Raw genomic sequence first — 16,489 nt, forward strand, 5'->3', positions numbered from 1 at the left:
CCTTCCAGATTTTATGTGTGAAAGCCAGCCATCCCCCCGCCCTTGGCCTTCCTCACCCTCAGGGTGTCAGAATTCTGGGGGGCTCTCGCCAGCACACCCTTTGGCCTTGTGCTGCCCGTGCCCTGGTGCTTCTTCTCCCCGCTCTTGCCCCGAGTTTCCGAATCATTTCACAGCCCTTCTCTCCTCTCCCTGGCCCGGCCAGCCCTGCGGCCAGCCCCGTGTCTCCCGGCTCAGCTCCAGCCTGGCCTCTCCTCCCCCCGCTGTCTCCTTGAAGCTGCCTCTCCACCCAGCCTGCTCCCAACACAGCACCCCCTCCCTGTTTTCAAGCCACAGGAAGTAACTTAAGCAAGAGAGATGCGTTTTAGAGCCCAGCAAGGGTTTCTCAATAGTGGGAAAACCCTGGTTACGATTCTGAATCAGAGCTGCAGGATCTGGGCATCTCATCCCCGGGACCAGGATGGACCGCCTTTGTGGACCTGGGCTAGCCAAGGGAAGGAACAGGGCATAAGCCCGAGGCCGGAAGTGCAAGCAGGGCAGGAAGGGAGCCCCGGAGACAGAGGTGATGTGCTGTGGCTGAGCCCTGGCCTCGCTGGAAACAAGAGGAGCTAATGTCAGGACTCGGCGGGAAAACAGGAGCATGAGGACGTGCCATTTGGCAGAACTTCCGTCAGGCCTGCCTGGCTATCTCTTACCTACTTGCAAAGCCCCCAGACTCCTGGTCGTCTTCCCTGGGTCTCTCTCTCCCCACCAGCCCTCAGGACAAGAGCCCCTGAGTGGCTCTAAGAAGCAAGAGGGTTACCAGACAGATGTGCTCTCCCAGCATCTTGGGGCGTCCCAAGGCCAGAGAATGAAGATCCTGGCAGTCGAAGGGAAGGGAAAAAGTGATGTCCCAGCACTAGGACAACAGAGTGAGGACTCAGTGCTCAACAAATATTTGTTGAATGAATCAGTGTGTGTGTGTCAGACACCGGGGACAGAGATGAAAGATAGCACCTTGCCCTCACAATATTTGTAGTCAGGTAAACAGACTGTGATAAAAGGAGTGACTGGGGCTTATGGGAGTTTGAAATACAGAAAGCTTTCTTCTGGGGGCCTGAGCTGAGTCTTGAAGAATAGTAGGTGTTAGCCCCACACTGCCCACCTGGAGGGGCCGCCTGTAGTCGGGAGGCCACAGGGCTCTAGCTGAAGGCACAAATGGTAACTTGGTGGAGAAGGTAGGGAAGAATGGGATCGAGGTGAGGGAGGATGATGGTATGAACCACAGCTCCCATTTGTGGAGTGTTAATTATGTGCCAGGCACTGTGCTAAGTGCTATTAATGTACCATCCCATTTTACAGATGAGCAAACTGAGACTCAGACATTAAGTAACTTTCCCATAGTCCCATTTTACAGATGAGCAAACTGCGACTCCACCATTAAGTAACTCTCCCATAGTCACATTTTACAAATGAGCAAACTGAGACTCAGACGTTAAGTGACTTTCCCATAGTCCCACAGTTGAAGGTGATAGACCCAGGATTCAAACCCACTGTCAGTGTCTGGACCCTGGCTGGGTCCAGGACAGAGCAGAGTGATGGGAGAAGTGGGGAGGTTCCTGGAATAAGGACCAGAATGCGGTGTGTTCACTGGGGATGTGGTTAAAGTGGGAATGGGGTTCATCCTTGCTCATCCTTCCTCATCTAGGGACCTCATGCCCTGTCCTATAATCTTTGGGTATATGGATGCATTGCAGGGTATTTCCTCTGGACACAGAGGCCCCCTTCCTCCCCCAGATTTATTTTAGGGAGAGTGACTGGAGTCCTGCAGCTGAAGTGAGGGTCTTCTTGGGAATGGTGGGGCAGGGGGTTGTTTTTGGAAAAAGAGCCACTGTTTAGGGAAATGCCTCTTGAACAATGTGAATAGTAGAGAAGTCAAGAAAAATTGGAGTTATGGGGGTGCAGAGTGCTGAGCATTGGTGGTGGGGGGGAGTGCAGGGAGGATTATCAGTTATAAACACACACCCCAGGTCTATTCTGGAGCCTGGAAGTGAAAGTCTTTTGTGACATCACTGGCAAGCTGTGGTCTGTCCTCTGACTCTCTAACTGTCCTCCTAGCTTCCTGGCCTCCTTCTCTATGCTGGAATCCCCAAACAGTGTGACCCCAGACCACCCCAGACCCTTCCCACCCCATAGCATTCTTCCCCTTAGGCTTACTTGAGATTCTCCTGTCTTCAAGAGCCCCTCTGGAGCATGCTCTGGGGTCAGCCCTGAGAAGGCTGGGGCTCAGCGGACAGCTGCCCTCTGAATGAGTTGGTTGCCAGAATGTTCAGGTCTTTTGGGGTCAAACCCGGGAGTCAACTTGCCCCCCATGCCATGAGATAGGCCAGTAGCCCAGACACTGCCCATAGGGGAGCCCAGGAGGGAAGGTGCCCTCTCCTAATCTGAGCCCATCTGTGTACACTGGCCTTGCATAGGTATGAGTGGCCGTGTGTGTGTGTGTGTGTGTGTGTGTGTGTGTGCGTGCGTGCGTGCGTGTGTGGTGGGGCGGGCAGAGGAATCTGGACTTTAGGAGAGAGGAAAATAATGTGGAGGGGGGTTGGATAACAAAGGATTTTTGCTTGCGACTAATAGTCTCCAGCTGCAAAAATACCAAAGTGGAGGCCAGGCCAGGCTGGGGACTCCCGTTCTTGCCAACTCCTCACCGGACTGCTGAGTGGGGCCCTGCCCGGCCTTTGGGAGGTGGAAGGGGAGACTGGCCAAGGGTAAATAATCTAGAGCAAGGACGAACCCTCTGCCTTCTCTCCTGAAATTGGCAGGGAACCCCGGCCAGGAAGGAGTCTCAAAGGTCGGCGACGTCCTGGGGGAGTGGGGGGCAATTGTGGAGCTGCTCCTAGGATGGGAGGCGTTTGATGTCTTCAGATTTCTTCCTCCTTCCTTCTTGCTGAGGGAAGGGTGGATGGGGAGCGGGCCCACAGTGTTGCCAGCCCTGAGCTGGGCAGTGACTCAAGGAAGCCTCAGGAAGTTAGAGAGAAGGACACTGCTACACCAGCTGGTGCTGGGAAAACGGCTTCCAGTGAAGTTGCCTTGCATGCCAGCAGCCCCCCACCGTGCCCACCAAGTAAAGGGCACGCGGGCCCGATTTGCCTTCCAACCTGTTTGCCTTCCCACCTACTTGCCTGCTAGAGGCGCGATGCCTGGGACAGGTCACCCCCAACCCCTGCCTTTGGGGAGTTTGGGTTTCCTCCAGAGGCGGCCTAGCCACATTCATTTTAATCTGTCTTCTCTGTGGTCACAGCGTGTGGGGCAGTGTGATTGCCTTATCCCAGCACCGAGCCCTCTTCCTACGTGGCCCGGGACCCACATTTCCCAGGCTGCTCTGCCCCTCTCTTCCACTGTCAGCAAGATGCGCCAGTACTAGGAGCCCAGAGGAGACAGTGGTTGGGCTTGGGGGTGCGTCAGCAACCACAGGGGCGCTGCCTCTTCCCTGTGACCTCCTTCTCCGGTCACCTTGAAGGGAGGCTTAACAGGGGAGACCTGAAGAGGAAACTAATTTGATGAGAGCCCCGAATTGGCTCTTGCCCTTCCTCCCGCGGCCTAAGTCCTGTGACTGTGAGTCAGTGTCAGGGCCTAGCCAAGTTCCTGGGGAGCCATGTTCCTGTTCCCTTTGCCCCCACCCCCACCCACTGTTAGGAAACAGACCCCAAATCCCTGTGGGGAGGGGGGAGGATTAGAGAGGGGTGAGCAGAGCGCCTCGTTGTTATTATACGTACAGCTCTGTGGGGGCAGAATCATCCCCACTGGGTTTGAGTGTGGGTAGTGTGTGGGGGTAAGTTGCAGCCAAAGGCAGGTGGTCCACAGATCTCTTTACCTGTTGGGGCATTTGGTGGAGGCGGAGTGCAAGGCAGGGGTCCCGAGGAGTCATGTCTTAGGAGATTCCCAGTTTGCAAGAGGCATTACCCCTGGTGGTGGAAGTTGGAGGGGGCAGAGTGTGGATGGGGACCAGGGGGTCTTGGAGAGGAGCCCCCTCCCCCACCGAGGAGGCCAGCAGGGGTCCCTGTTCCCAGATTTCCACTGTCCATGCCCTCTCCCTCCCCTCTTCAGTCCTTTTTAGCCTCTTCCATCTCCCCCAGAGCTGGCATAGACTGAACGTAGGCACCTGGTCTCCATTCTCCTCTCGTCTTCACCTTTCTGAAGCTCCCCTTCTTTGTGAACCATGCCTCAGTTTACCTTCAGAGTCCTTTTATGGCCCTCCTCCTATGTTCTCGGTCCACCAGGCTTATATCTTATTTTCTGCTCCTTCCCACCCTCCCTAGGATAGGAAATTGAGCAAGAGGGACACTGAAGAAGTGGGAACAGGGGTGAGTGGAGGAAGTCTGGCCCATGTCACTGGATACCATGGGCCTTCCCTTTTCCCTGTCTCTGGGCGCCATGTTTGACATACTTTTCTCTCAGATTGAATTTATTGATGGTGTACCCTGCTTTTCCATTTTTAAGAGTCACGCAACACATACTAGTCTGGTTAATGCCCTGGCTGGCATGAGATAAACTGACTTACCATATAATGTTGAGGCACATCCAGCCAACATCAAACATGTGTGATGTTTTAGTTAGCCTGAGTGCTGGTATCTCAAGTAAAAGCATATTTAAAAATATTGGAATAAGCTAGGAGACCTGTCCTCCCTGCCTTTTGGGATTCCAAGAAGACGGTTCCACTCAGGGAACGGCTAGAACTGGGGAAACCTGCCCATCAACTAAGCAGCCATCACAGACCCAGTGTCACCTGTGTGCTGGCCCTGAGCTCCATGTGTGGAGCAGGGCTTCGTGGGGGGGCAGTCAGACACTTTTCCCTGGAGAACCAAATAGGTTTCTCAGACACTTGTCTTTGGAGAAACCAGATAGAAACCAGATAGGAAAGATGGCAAAGAATACAAGGTAAAATGTGCCTTTGCCAGGAACTCCTATAGGAGCTCAAAGAGGAGAGATGGCTTATAGCTTCCTTGGTGAAGGAGGTCTCCCCAGAGGAGGTGGACTTACAGGGGTGGGTTCTGCACCAACAAAGGTGGGCATGTCTGCAGGAGGATCTCCCCCCATAGCTCTTTCACTCACACTTTCCAGACGTGGAACAGATGGCCATCGACTGGCTGACGGGCAACTTCTACTTTGTGGATGACATCGATGATAGGATCTTTGTCTGCAACCGAAACGGGGACACATGTGTCACTTTGCTGGACCTGGAGCTCTACAACCCCAAGGGCATTGCATTGGACCCTGCCATGGGGTGAGAGGGGCGGGGCGAGGCTGTGGGGGAAGGGAGAGTGCCTGGTGCCCAGAACCCAGTTAACGTGCCCTCTGCCCACAGGAAGGTGTTCTTCACTGACTATGGGCAGATCCCAAAGGTGGAGCGCTGTGACATGGACGGGCAGAACCGCACCAAGCTGGTGGATAGCAAGATCGTGTTTCCTCACGGCATCACGCTGGACCTGGTCAGCCGCCTTGTCTACTGGGCTGATGCCTACCTGGACTACATCGAGGTGGTGGACTACGAGGGCAAGGGCCGGCAGACCATCATCCAGGGCATTCTGGTGAGGGCGTGGCTTGTGCCGGGCCGCCATCCCCTAGGCCTCCCAGTGAGAGGGAGGCTGACATGGGAACACGTTTGCCTTCTCGTGGGAAGCGGGGTGGGTGTGAGCCCTTCAAGGAAGGGAGTGGATATAGCTTCTACTCTGATGGAAACAGATCATATTAGAGACACCTTGTACTTCCTTTTTCTCACTTGATCCATACAACAACCTGTGGCAGGGAAGCGGGTAGGTATCTCAGTTCCCTTTTGGCATGAGAAAAAGCAGGGTCCAAAGAGGTTAAGAGATTTGCGTGAGGTTACACAGCTGGGAAATAGCACTGGGACCAAGTCTAGAAGCCCTTCCAACTTGGAGATGGCACCTCCCTTTTGAGACCATTAAGGTGCCCAGCTGTCCCTGTTAGCCCTGGACATGCCATAAACCAGCAAATGCCCTTGTCTTGGACAAGCTGGAACAGTCAGTTCCCTTGGATAGGTTTTGTGGGTAGCGAGGGCTGCTACCTGGCTTGTTTGGGACAAGTCTGTCCCCTGAACCTTCCCAAAGCTGGGGGCTAGGATTGGGCTAAGAATGTCCTCCTGTGGACAGAGGTTAGGGCCCAACTCCTATTCAGTCCAAAAGGGGTTCCATCCCCCACGGTGTGCCTGAGCCTGTATGGGCCATGGTTCCTGCCCTCAGGAGGTTTGAGCAGAGTGGATGGGGCGAGTCCACAAATGGCCAGTCGGTGGATAATAGCCAGAGAGATGGAGCATGAAAGGAGAGCCTGCATCTGGTTACAACATCCCAGAAGTTCTTCAGAGAGATGCCTTGTGAAGGACAAGCAGGGTTTTGACAAGTAAAGATCTCAAGAGACAGAGGAGACCGGGGGAAAGCATGGAGTTAGACAGCTATGGAATGAATTGGGGAGTGCAAATATTGAAATTGATGGGATGGGATGGCGAGGGGCTCTCCAGGGGCAGAGGGAGGATCCCCTTCTCTCACGCCGACCTTTCTTGCCTGCCTGTCTCAGATTGAGCACCTGTACGGCCTGACCGTGTTTGAGAATTATCTCTATGCCACGAACTCGGACAACGCCAATGCCCAGCAGAAGACGAGCGTGATCCGAGTGAATCGATTCAACAGCACTGACTACCAGGTGGTCACCCGTGTAGACAAGGGTGGTGCCCTCCATATCTACCACCAGCGGCGTCAGCCCCGGGGTGAGTGGGGCCCTGCAGCCCCTCCGTGGACCCTCCTGTGGGAATGGCTCGTTCTCTCATACCACGACTGCTTCTCATAGCCATCCATCCCCGACTAGCTCCCCTGGCCCCCCAGCTTCCCCTGCCAGCCCCTTCCTGCCGCTCAGCCTCTCTAGATCCCACCTCCATGGAGCCCCTGCACCCAATTCTGCTCAGGACACAGGTTGCACCTCCCAGGTCCCTGGCTGCTCCAGAGTCGCAGCACCTGCCCACGGGCAGCGGCGTGACTGTCTCCACTGACCACAGAAACCGTCCCCTCAGAGTCTGAAGGCTAGGTCGCGGTGGGGCGGAGAGATCCCAGTCCTGTGGCTTCTAAAGCTTCAAATGGGACAACAGGCATAAAGGCCACAGCAGGAAGGAGTGTGGTCAGACTCCAGGAAGCCTTCTTAAGGTCTCGGCACGGGGGCTCTGGAGGGCCCTGACTAGCTCTCTCCCCTGCCTGCAGTGAGGAGCCACGCCTGCGAGAACGACCAGTTTGGGAAGCCGGGCGGCTGCTCCGACATCTGCCTGCTGGCCAACAGCCACAAGGCACGGACCTGCCGCTGCCGCTCCGGCTTCAGTCTGGGCAGCGATGGGAAGTCATGCAAGAGTGAGTGAGCGGGCAGGGCGTGCGTGCCTGCTGGCATGGGGCGGGACCCTGTCCTTGTCTGCCTCCCTACAGCCTGGCCCTTTCTGTCTGAGATGCAGAGAAATGAAGGGATTTACCCAACATTTTGCCTCGAGTGAGGGGCCGAGACAGAATTTGAACCCACATCCAAGAACAAGGCTTTTCCCATTATCCTACTTGGGCTCCATAACAGACTGTCCAGTGGCCCATTCAATTCATTCATTCATTCATTCACTCAACAAATATCTCGTGAGCGTGGACTGTGCGTCTGGCGCTATCCTGGCCATGAGAATTCCACAGTGACAAGACAGTTGTTGTCTCTGCTTTACGGAGCGGAGCGTAGAGTCTGGTAGGTCAGACAGTCGGGTAAAAATAACTCCAGGTGGTACCTGGTGTTAGGAAGAAAACAGAGAGGCACCTAGACCTGCTGGTGACAGTGAGGGCTCCTGCTGGGTCAGAGTGGTCAGGGAAGGCTTCTTCGTGGAGGGGGGATTTGAGCCGAGCTCTCCATAAAGTGAGGAGCTGAGTCGTGGGACCACCGGAAGGCAGGGCCCCTCTGGCAGAGGGGATTGACAGAGCCAGCTTCAAGGCTGAGAAGGGCACAGCATGAGTGAGGGGAGACAGGAAGGAGGAGCTGGATGCATCTGAAATGGGATGAGGAGCTCTTGGTGACTTTCCAGCAGAGAAGTGATGTGATGTGCTTCACGTGTGGCAAAAGATCATGCTGGCTGGCCACTGGGTAGAGGACAGCAGGGAGTGGCAGGAGACTCCTGGGGTGTAAGCGAGGGGTGATGTGGCTTAGAGAAGGAGGGGAGCGGCAGGAGTGGTCCAATGTAACCAGATTCCAGTGTATCTAAGCAACTCATTTGACTCACTGAGCAGTGAGCACCTAATTGAAAACCTGATCCTTGCTGCTCCTGCCCCATAGGCAGACCTCCCCCCCACCCAGGGTGCTGTCCCGGGCTTTCCTGTTTATACGTCTGTCTATGTGACCCAGACCCCCTGCCATCCCCATCTCCCCTGACCCAGGAGAGCTGGGGCATTGCAGCCCCTTGGGCCATGGCCCCGGAGGCAGGGTGGTAGTGTGTGTGTGTGTGTGTGTGTGTGTACACGTGTGCACCTGACTTTGTGCCCCTCCTTGCATCTGCCCTAGAGCCAGAACACGAGCTGTTCCTTGTCTATGGCAAGGGCCGGCCAGGCATTATCCGGGGCATGGATATGGGGGCTAAGGTCCCAGATGAACACATGATCCCCATTGAGAACCTCATGAACCCCCGAGCCTTGGACTTCCACGCTGAGACTGGCTTCATCTACTTTGCTGACACCACCAGCTACCTCATTGGTCGCCAAAAGATCGATGGCACTGAGCGGGAGACCATCCTGAAGGACGGTAAGGGCCCCCAAAGTAAGGGGTATGCAGGTGGGATCCCCAAGGGACGCCCACTTGGGACAGGAAGCGATGTGAGGCCTGGGCATTGCCTTCTCAGTACCCTCTCAGCATGGAGAGTCCCCCACTCACTGGCTGGCTGGGCCGGTTGGCATGGAGATGAGGGGACAGACAGATTGACCTCTGTGTGAACCCCTTCTTGGCTGAGCCGAAAAGAGGCTGGAGGATGGATGCGTTAGGCAGTGTGGGCTGTCTCTGCCAATGCTTGGGAAAACTCGGGGTCTCTCTGCCATTGGCTCTGCTCCCCAGAGCTGCACGCAGGACACAGCCCAGGAGAGGCCTGAGACCTTGAATAGAGTAGCTGTACCAGCCCACGGGTGCTCACAGAGGGCCTGTGCAGCAGCCTGCACAGCCACCAGAAGCTGCTTGCTCACTTGTCCTGGGAAGAGTCTGTTTTGGGAGCTGAACCCAGTTTTTCTGTCTGAGCTGCTCGGGCAAAGCAACAGTACGTGGTCTGACTCTGTGTGGAGCCTCTGAGCTCCTGAGTTCTGTCCATTTCCTGCCAGGCATCAGGAATTCCCAAACCTGCCCTTGGGCCCCCAGGACAGGGTTCCCTAAACCAGGGAATCTGGCTGATGCGTTACTGCTCCCCACCCCCCAGCCCCAGTCCTGCTCGTAGAACCTCAGCAGTCAGCAATCATAAGACTTTAGGGAAATCAAAAGTCACTCATCAGGAAGATATTGGGGTTCCCTATACCCGGGGAGCTGCTATGGAAACTGGAGACGAACCCTTTGCTAAGTGGAAAATCACTTCCTGATTTATTCGTTTTGTCAGCTCAGGACTTTTGGGTGTGGGATGTTGTGTCACACGGGTGCCCAGAGCCACACGTACGTTGCTTCAGCTCCCCGGAGCTCAGGCCCAGACTGGCCCTCCCGCGAGAGCTCGCATTGGCCGCACGGGTTTCACGGGGTGCGGGCCAGAGTTCTGAGAGCCCCTGAGCCTCAATACCGTGTCCTCAGATCCTTTTCCAGCCTCCCAGCCCATCCCTCCCACTGTTGTTGGCACAGGGTGCTCCCTGCCCCACTGGGCGCCAGCTCACTCTGAGCCAGGCTGTGCTAAGGTTCCTTTGAGGCCTTCTGTCATGGCCCCCTTCACTCCCTGCAGGAATCCACAATGTGGAGGGGGTAGCTGTGGACTGGATGGGGGACAATTTGTATTGGACGGATGACGGACCCAAGAAGACCATCAGTGTGGCCAGGCTGGAGAAGGCTGCTCAGACCCGCAAGACGTTAATCGAGGGCAAAATGACACACCCCCGGGCCATCGTGGTGGACCCACTCAATGGGTGAGTCTGTCCAGGGCCTGTGGGCAGGAGGAGCCAGAACGGGGAGGTGAGACAAGGAGCGAACAGGGGAGAGCGGCCCAAGTACAGCACTAAGGCAGGAATCAGAGGCCGAATGGGGGAAAGGTGTCCCATCTTCAGGACAATGGGAGTGATGCCTTACGCACATACAGTTCTGGTCCTGTCACTCCCATCTCGAGGCCCTCCACGGGCTCCCCTTGCCCTGGGAGTGAGACCCATGTCTTTATCAGGCCTGGGCTCCTGCAGGATCTGCCCGCGTCCTCTTGGCCTCATCTGCAGCTCTCTCCTGCCCTCGGAGCTCTGTCTCCACCGCCCGCCATCTGTTCCTCAGACACCCCAGCTCTTCCTGCCTCCAGGCTTTTGCTCTGGGACTTGCTTTGCCCAGAGCTCCCAGACACTTGCAGATGTAGCCTCTTGTCCGCATGCACACCTAGGCTCAAATGCCGCTTCCTCAGAGAGGCCTCCCCAGCTGCTGCCCAGTCCGCTCTCTGTACCATCACCCTGCTTCGTGTCCTGCCTGGTTTCCCTCAGCCTCCAAAGTGCGTCCCTTTCCAGTTGACTTATTTCTTATCTGTACCCCGGGGTGGGATGGGACCTCCAGGAGAGCAGGGGCCTTGTCTCCACGGGGTCCCCAAGTGCCAAAACTGTGCCCAGCTCTCAGCAGGCACTCGACAAATGCTTGCTGAGTGCAGGAAGGAATGAAATGTGGGGGCGAGGGGTGAGCAGGCAGGAAGCCCCCAGGAGGAGCTCTGGCATTGCGCGCACGGATTGGGATCACACAGGAGGCTGCCGAAGGCAGTGGTGGCCCGTGTGGAGGTGCACACCAGTGTCCTGACCAGTCACTGCCCACAGGTGGATGTACTGGACAGACTGGGAGGAGGACCCCAAGGACAGTCGGCGAGGGCGGCTAGAGAGGGCCTGGATGGACGGCTCACACCGAGACATCTTTGTCACCTCCAAGACAGTGCTTTGGCCCAATGGGCTGAGCCTGGACATCCCAGCAGGGCGCCTCTACTGGGTGGATGCTTTCTATGACCGCATCGAGACCATACTGCTCAATGGCACAGACCGGAAGGTGGGCGGGCACGCACCTGTGTGCGGGCGTTCATGTGTGCGTCGCTAGGCCACGCTTGTGTGTGGATGGGGCTTTTTTTTTTTTTAAGATTTTATTTGAGAGAGAGAGAGAGAACGAGCAGGGCTGGGGTCAGAGGGAGAGGGAGAGGCAGACGCAGTCTCCCCACTGAGCAGGGAGCCTGATGCGGGACTCGATCCCAGGACCCTGGGATCATGACCTGAGCTGAAAGCAGACACTTAACTGACTGAGCCAGCCAGACGCCCCTGAATGGGGCTTTTTGTGTGTGACCGTGTGGGCATCTCTGTGTCCAGGCCCATGGGCTTCATGCACGCTCACCTACGTGCGCGCGCCTCCCTATGCTGTGTGTGGTACGTGTCAGATCATCTGAAGGGCGCCTCTGTCAGAGTGTGTCTGCGGCTGCGTGTTGTCTGTGGGCTCGAGCAAGCATGTGCGTACCTGAGCAAACAGCACGTGTGCACCTCCGCACATTTGTGCATGTACACACAGCACATTTTGGTGTGTGTCTGCCGTGTCAGCCTCTGCCCATGTGCAGGACGGCTGGAGATGCCATGGACACATGCTTTGTCCCTGGTGTGGCTGTAGGCTTCTGAGACGCATGCCTATTTAGGCATGTGGACTGAACCCTTTCCTGGTAGATAAGGCCCTTGGTGATCTGGCCCCTGACTCTCTCTGGGGTCTTATTCCTCCCCTTGTTCCCCGTACCCCGACATCTGAGCAAACAACACTAGACTGCTCAGAATTCCCGGCACACAGCGTACACAGTGTGGCCCCCTGTGCTGTTGCCAATGTAGTTTCCTGCCTCCACCCCCTCCTCCTCCCTGTCCCACTGCTCAGGAGCCACCTTCCCCTGGATCTTGTTTCCAGAACCCCCTCCAGCCTGGACTACTCTGTGCACCCTCCATGGGACAACGGTGATTTTATGTCAGGGGCTGTGTCTTTCATACCACAGCTCGGCCCTTAATAGATCCTGGCAAGTGTTTGTTGACCGAAGAAATGAATGGATGGATTCTGTCTGTGTGCTAAGCACTGTGTGTATATGTGTGTGTGCGCGCGTGCACATACACGCATGTTGGGGGATATGAAGATGAATGTATCCAAGGAAGGGTAGTGTGGACAAGTTCCACATCAGCATCCCTCTGGGCCCAGGGTCCGGCACCTCACTGTGTGCCAAGCTGTCACCCTCAGGGTCACCCAGGCTAATGGGGGAAACAAGACCCACACCCAGGACATGGACATGTAAATGAACAAAACCGTAACCTCCCGGGCCTTCCTCAGGCACCCCATTTGTCCTCAGCTCCTCGGTAACCCCCCCTCCGTTCTTAGATTGTATACGAGGGTCCTGAGCTGAACCATGCCTTTGGCCTGTGTCACCATGGCAACTACCTCTTCTGGACTGAGTACCGGAGTGGCAGTGTTTACCGCTTAGAACGGGGCACAGGCGGTGCACCCCCCACCGTGACCCTTCTGCGCAGCGAGCGGCCACCCATCTTTGAAATCCGCATGTATGATGCCCAGCAGCAGCAAGGTACCCTCTGGGGCTGGGGCCAGTGATGGGGTGGGACCTGGGTGGGGGGGTGAGGCTACTCAGGGGTGAAAGGACTCCCCAGGGATCGTAGGCTCTGATTTTTGAGGCCCTTGGAGAAGAGTTTGACTGTCTTCCCCATCTCCCTCCCTGTCCCATGCTTCCATGTCCTCTTCTTCAACACGATTATCGTCCTGTCGCCACTGCCTCCCTTTCTGACTCCCCACTTGAATGTGACTTCTCCCTGTCTCCTCGGCCGTGCCTTTGCAGTGGGGACCAACAAATGCCGTGTGAACAATGGTGGCTGCAGCAGCCTGTGCCTGGCAACCCCTGGGAGCCGCCAGTGTGCGTGCGCCGAGGACCAGGTGCTGGACACAGACGGTGTCACCTGCTTGGGTATGAGGGGCCCAGCCAGGGTGGGAAGCCTGGGAGCAGTCCTCAGCGGGAGGGGGCCGAAGGGTCCAGTCAGAGATGAAAGAGGCAAAGAGGGCCCCGTGGGGACAACAGGAGGCAAGGGATGAGTGAGAGAAGACCCCGGGGGCTGGAGGGGTTTTAGGGAGGACCGGGGGTGGGGGAAATTAGGGAGAACAAAAAGACAAGGGGAAACTGAGTGATGATTGGGATGGATTTGGGAAGAGGAACACATTCCTTTACATTCATCTTCCCTTGATCAAAGTAATATAACAACAGCTCTAAATACTAGAGATGAGAGAAGGGTAGAAAAGCCCAAATTCCCCCAACAGACACCAACCCGTGTATTGTTAGCAGTGTGGCAAGTGAACAGCATCTCTCTATGGCCAGCTGGGCTCCGAGGCTACGTTTACGTAGCTGAGATCACACGACACACGACACGTTAAGTGCCTTCCGCCCTGTTGGGCTCGTACACATCACAGCAGTTTCTGTGTCATTGTTGCATTATTTGAAACAGGCTCTTCTTAGATCAAAGTAGGTCGTGCTCGTTGTAAAAGAAATAAATAAATGAGCAGTATAGAAAAACACAAGGAGAAAGTACAAGTCACCCCAAATACCACCCCCCATGGATGTCACTGTTACTATTGGGGGGGGTCACCCTTCCACACACTTCTCTCTGCGTTTACCTTTACTTAAACAGAATCGCGCCCCGCCGACTATTCTGTTCTCTGCTTTTTGTCACCCGACAGTGGGTCATAGATACGTCAGCAGAATTTGTAATGACTGAAATATATTTCACTAGTAAACGTTCCTTTATTTTCTCCACCATTTCTCCCCATTCCAGGATGATCAGGTGATTTCTCTCTTTTGGTAGAGTCACAGCTAGCATCGATTTCTTGAGCACAGATGGTACTGAGATAGGGTGGTAAGCACTTCCCATGCAGTAACTTGTTTACTCTTTAAAATATTCCTGTAGGGAGTGTGTATTTGATTATCCCCAGTATACAGATGAAGAAATTGAGGCCCGAAGTCCAAATAGAGATTTGAACCCAGGAAGTCGGACCCAGAACCTGTTTGGTTTTTTTTTTTCTTCATCATTTGCTCCGCTATTTCCCACACCTTCCTGCCTTCCCATATTCTGGATGGTTACCTTAGGATAGAATCCCAGAAATTATAATGAGTCATCGGAACCTTGGCAGACAGCTAAGAAGGAGAGACTGAGGTCAGGTGGAAGACAAGAGCATTGGCAGAGAGGGAAACTGAGTGGCCAGGGTGATGGAGGGATCCACACCAACACTGAAGTCCCCATGAATTAGAGCAAGAGAGAATTGGGGGAAAGTGACACCGAGCCAGGAGCTAAAACCCTTAAGATGCCCCGGAGTGTCCTGGGGCCCCGTGGAAGTAGGGCTTGGTGTAGTCAAATAGCATGAAAGTCAGCGCTGATTTTTCAGGACGGAGAGAATTGTCGGGAAGCGGTAGCGAGGAACAAGGTGACACATACCAGGTCCCGGTGATCCAGGGCCACAAGAGAGACAGGAGGCACCCACAGGACACACAGAAGTTTCAGGGCTTAGAGTGGGAATGAGCGAGGGGTAGGTCGGAAAGACATCCAGCAGAGCTCATCGTGCAGAGACAGGGGCCGACATAGGGGCGCTGGGCTTCTTGATGTTACCCGTGCAAATGCAGACCAAGGACATGGTGATTTCACCGCTGAGAGCTCAAGGCAGACAGAGGTGGTGAGGTGGAAGTGTTGGGGGCAGGAGGGCACAGCCCTCAGAGTTCTGGGCCCCGTGTTCACTGCCAGTGGGGGCAGTGCCTCTGTGAAGGAAAAAGCCCAGGGACCAGGATGGGGACCTCGGGGTCCCAGAGGTGACTTCTAGGAGGCAGTTTGTGGAGGAAGCAGGTGAGGAGTGGTCTTCTCAGGAGGGACAAAAGTAGTGGGGAGGGGCTGGGGGCTCCAGGCTGTCTTGGAAGCAGGTGGTTTCAGGTCCGGAAGTACTGGAAGTGTTCAAGTAAACGTCACCCCTGTGGCTTGAGAAAGAGCTGCGGTTTCCATCCAGATTATTTGGTCGTGAAGAATGACACCCGAGGGAAAATGACTCTGGGGATATTATTTTAAAACGCGACAGCAGACGAGAGTAGTGCAGATAGGGGAGCACCTGTCCCAGGAGCTGGGTCTGACTCTCCCCCCACACCCCTGTGGTGCCCACAGCGAACCCATCCTACGTGCCCCCACCCCAGTGCCAGCCGGGTGAGTTCGCCTGCGCCAACAGCCGCTGCATCCAGGAGCGGTGGAAGTGCGACGGGGACAACGACTGCCTGGACAACAGCGATGAGGCCCCAGCCCTCTGCCGTGAGTCCTCGCCCCATCCCCGATGCCCTCGCGGCAGGGTCGGGGTATGGCAGGGCCGTGGTGGGGCGAGCTGGGCCCCGCCCACTCACGGAGCCCGGGCCTCTTCCCTGCCCAGATCAGCACACCTGCCCCTCCGACCGCTTCAAGTGTGAGAACAACCGGTGCATTCCCAACCGCTGGCTCTGCGACGGGGACAACGACTGTGGGAACAGTGAAGACGAGTCCAACGCCACTTGCTCAGGTGTGGGGTCGGGGTGGACCGCACGGGGCGCCCTTCAGGCAGGGAAGGGGAGGTGGGGGCAGGGGCGGCGGGGGGGGGGGGGGGGGGGGGGGGGGGGGGGGGGGGCGGGGGCGGGGAGACAGGGAGACCTCAGCCAGGAGAGGAGTGCAGATTGTTAGGGCTGAGGGGCGGGGCTGCGAGCAGGAGGAGAGGAGTGCCTTCCCGTGCCCAGAAGAATGGGGTTGGCTCTGTTGGCTCTGAGGACTGAGCTTGTGGGGAACAGAGCATGGCTTCAGATTGGAGACAGGATCAAGGAGGGTGGATCTTCTCGGAGGACACCAGAGACGAGAAATGGGGTGAAGCAGATGGGGTGTCAGACCACATGGCTGGGTTAAGTTTTTATTTAATTTATTTGTTTGAGAGAGAGAAAGAGCATGTGTGAATGGGTGGAGGGGCAGAGGGAGAGGGCAAGGGAAGGAGAGAATCCCAAGCCGACTCCATGCTCAGCACAGAGCCCAGCCTGGGGCTCGATCCCATGACCCTGCGATCATGACCTGAGCCACAACCAAGACTCGGACACTTAACGACCCAGCCACCCAGGCGCCCCACGCACAGATGGTTTTGAGCTTCTCTAAGAGAAATGGTTTTGAGACTCTTGGGAAGACTTCCTGATAGGCAGAGGATGGTAGGAAAGAAGAGGAAATGGAGAGGAGGACAGGACTATGAACAATTGCGC

General features: G+C 55.9%; 1 protein-coding gene across 2 annotated transcripts in view; it reads left to right on the forward strand.

Moving 5' to 3' along the window:
- LRP1 (LDL receptor related protein 1) overlaps positions 1–16,489 on the forward strand; it is a 79,452-nt gene that overhangs the window by 19,572 nt on the left and 43,391 nt on the right. For both annotated transcript variants that reach the window (XM_032874527.1, XM_032874528.1), the window contains exons 7-17: positions 5,095–5,257; positions 5,339–5,561; positions 6,565–6,754; positions 7,239–7,382; positions 8,554–8,790; positions 9,953–10,133; positions 11,004–11,226; positions 12,571–12,772; positions 13,040–13,165; positions 15,393–15,533; positions 15,649–15,774. In XM_032874527.1, coding sequence (XP_032730418.1) covers positions 5,095–5,257; positions 5,339–5,561; positions 6,565–6,754; positions 7,239–7,382; positions 8,554–8,790; positions 9,953–10,133; positions 11,004–11,226; positions 12,571–12,772; positions 13,040–13,165; positions 15,393–15,533; positions 15,649–15,774 — 1,956 coding nt within the window. The remainder of the gene's footprint in view (positions 1–5,094; positions 5,258–5,338; positions 5,562–6,564; positions 6,755–7,238; positions 7,383–8,553; positions 8,791–9,952; positions 10,134–11,003; positions 11,227–12,570; positions 12,773–13,039; positions 13,166–15,392; positions 15,534–15,648; positions 15,775–16,489) is intronic.

This window comes from Lontra canadensis, unplaced genomic scaffold (assembly GCF_010015895.1).
Source record: "Lontra canadensis isolate GAN:19392208 unplaced genomic scaffold, GSC_riverotter_1.0 scaffold53, whole genome shotgun sequence".
NCBI classification, from domain to species: domain Eukaryota; kingdom Metazoa; phylum Chordata; class Mammalia; order Carnivora; family Mustelidae; genus Lontra; species Lontra canadensis.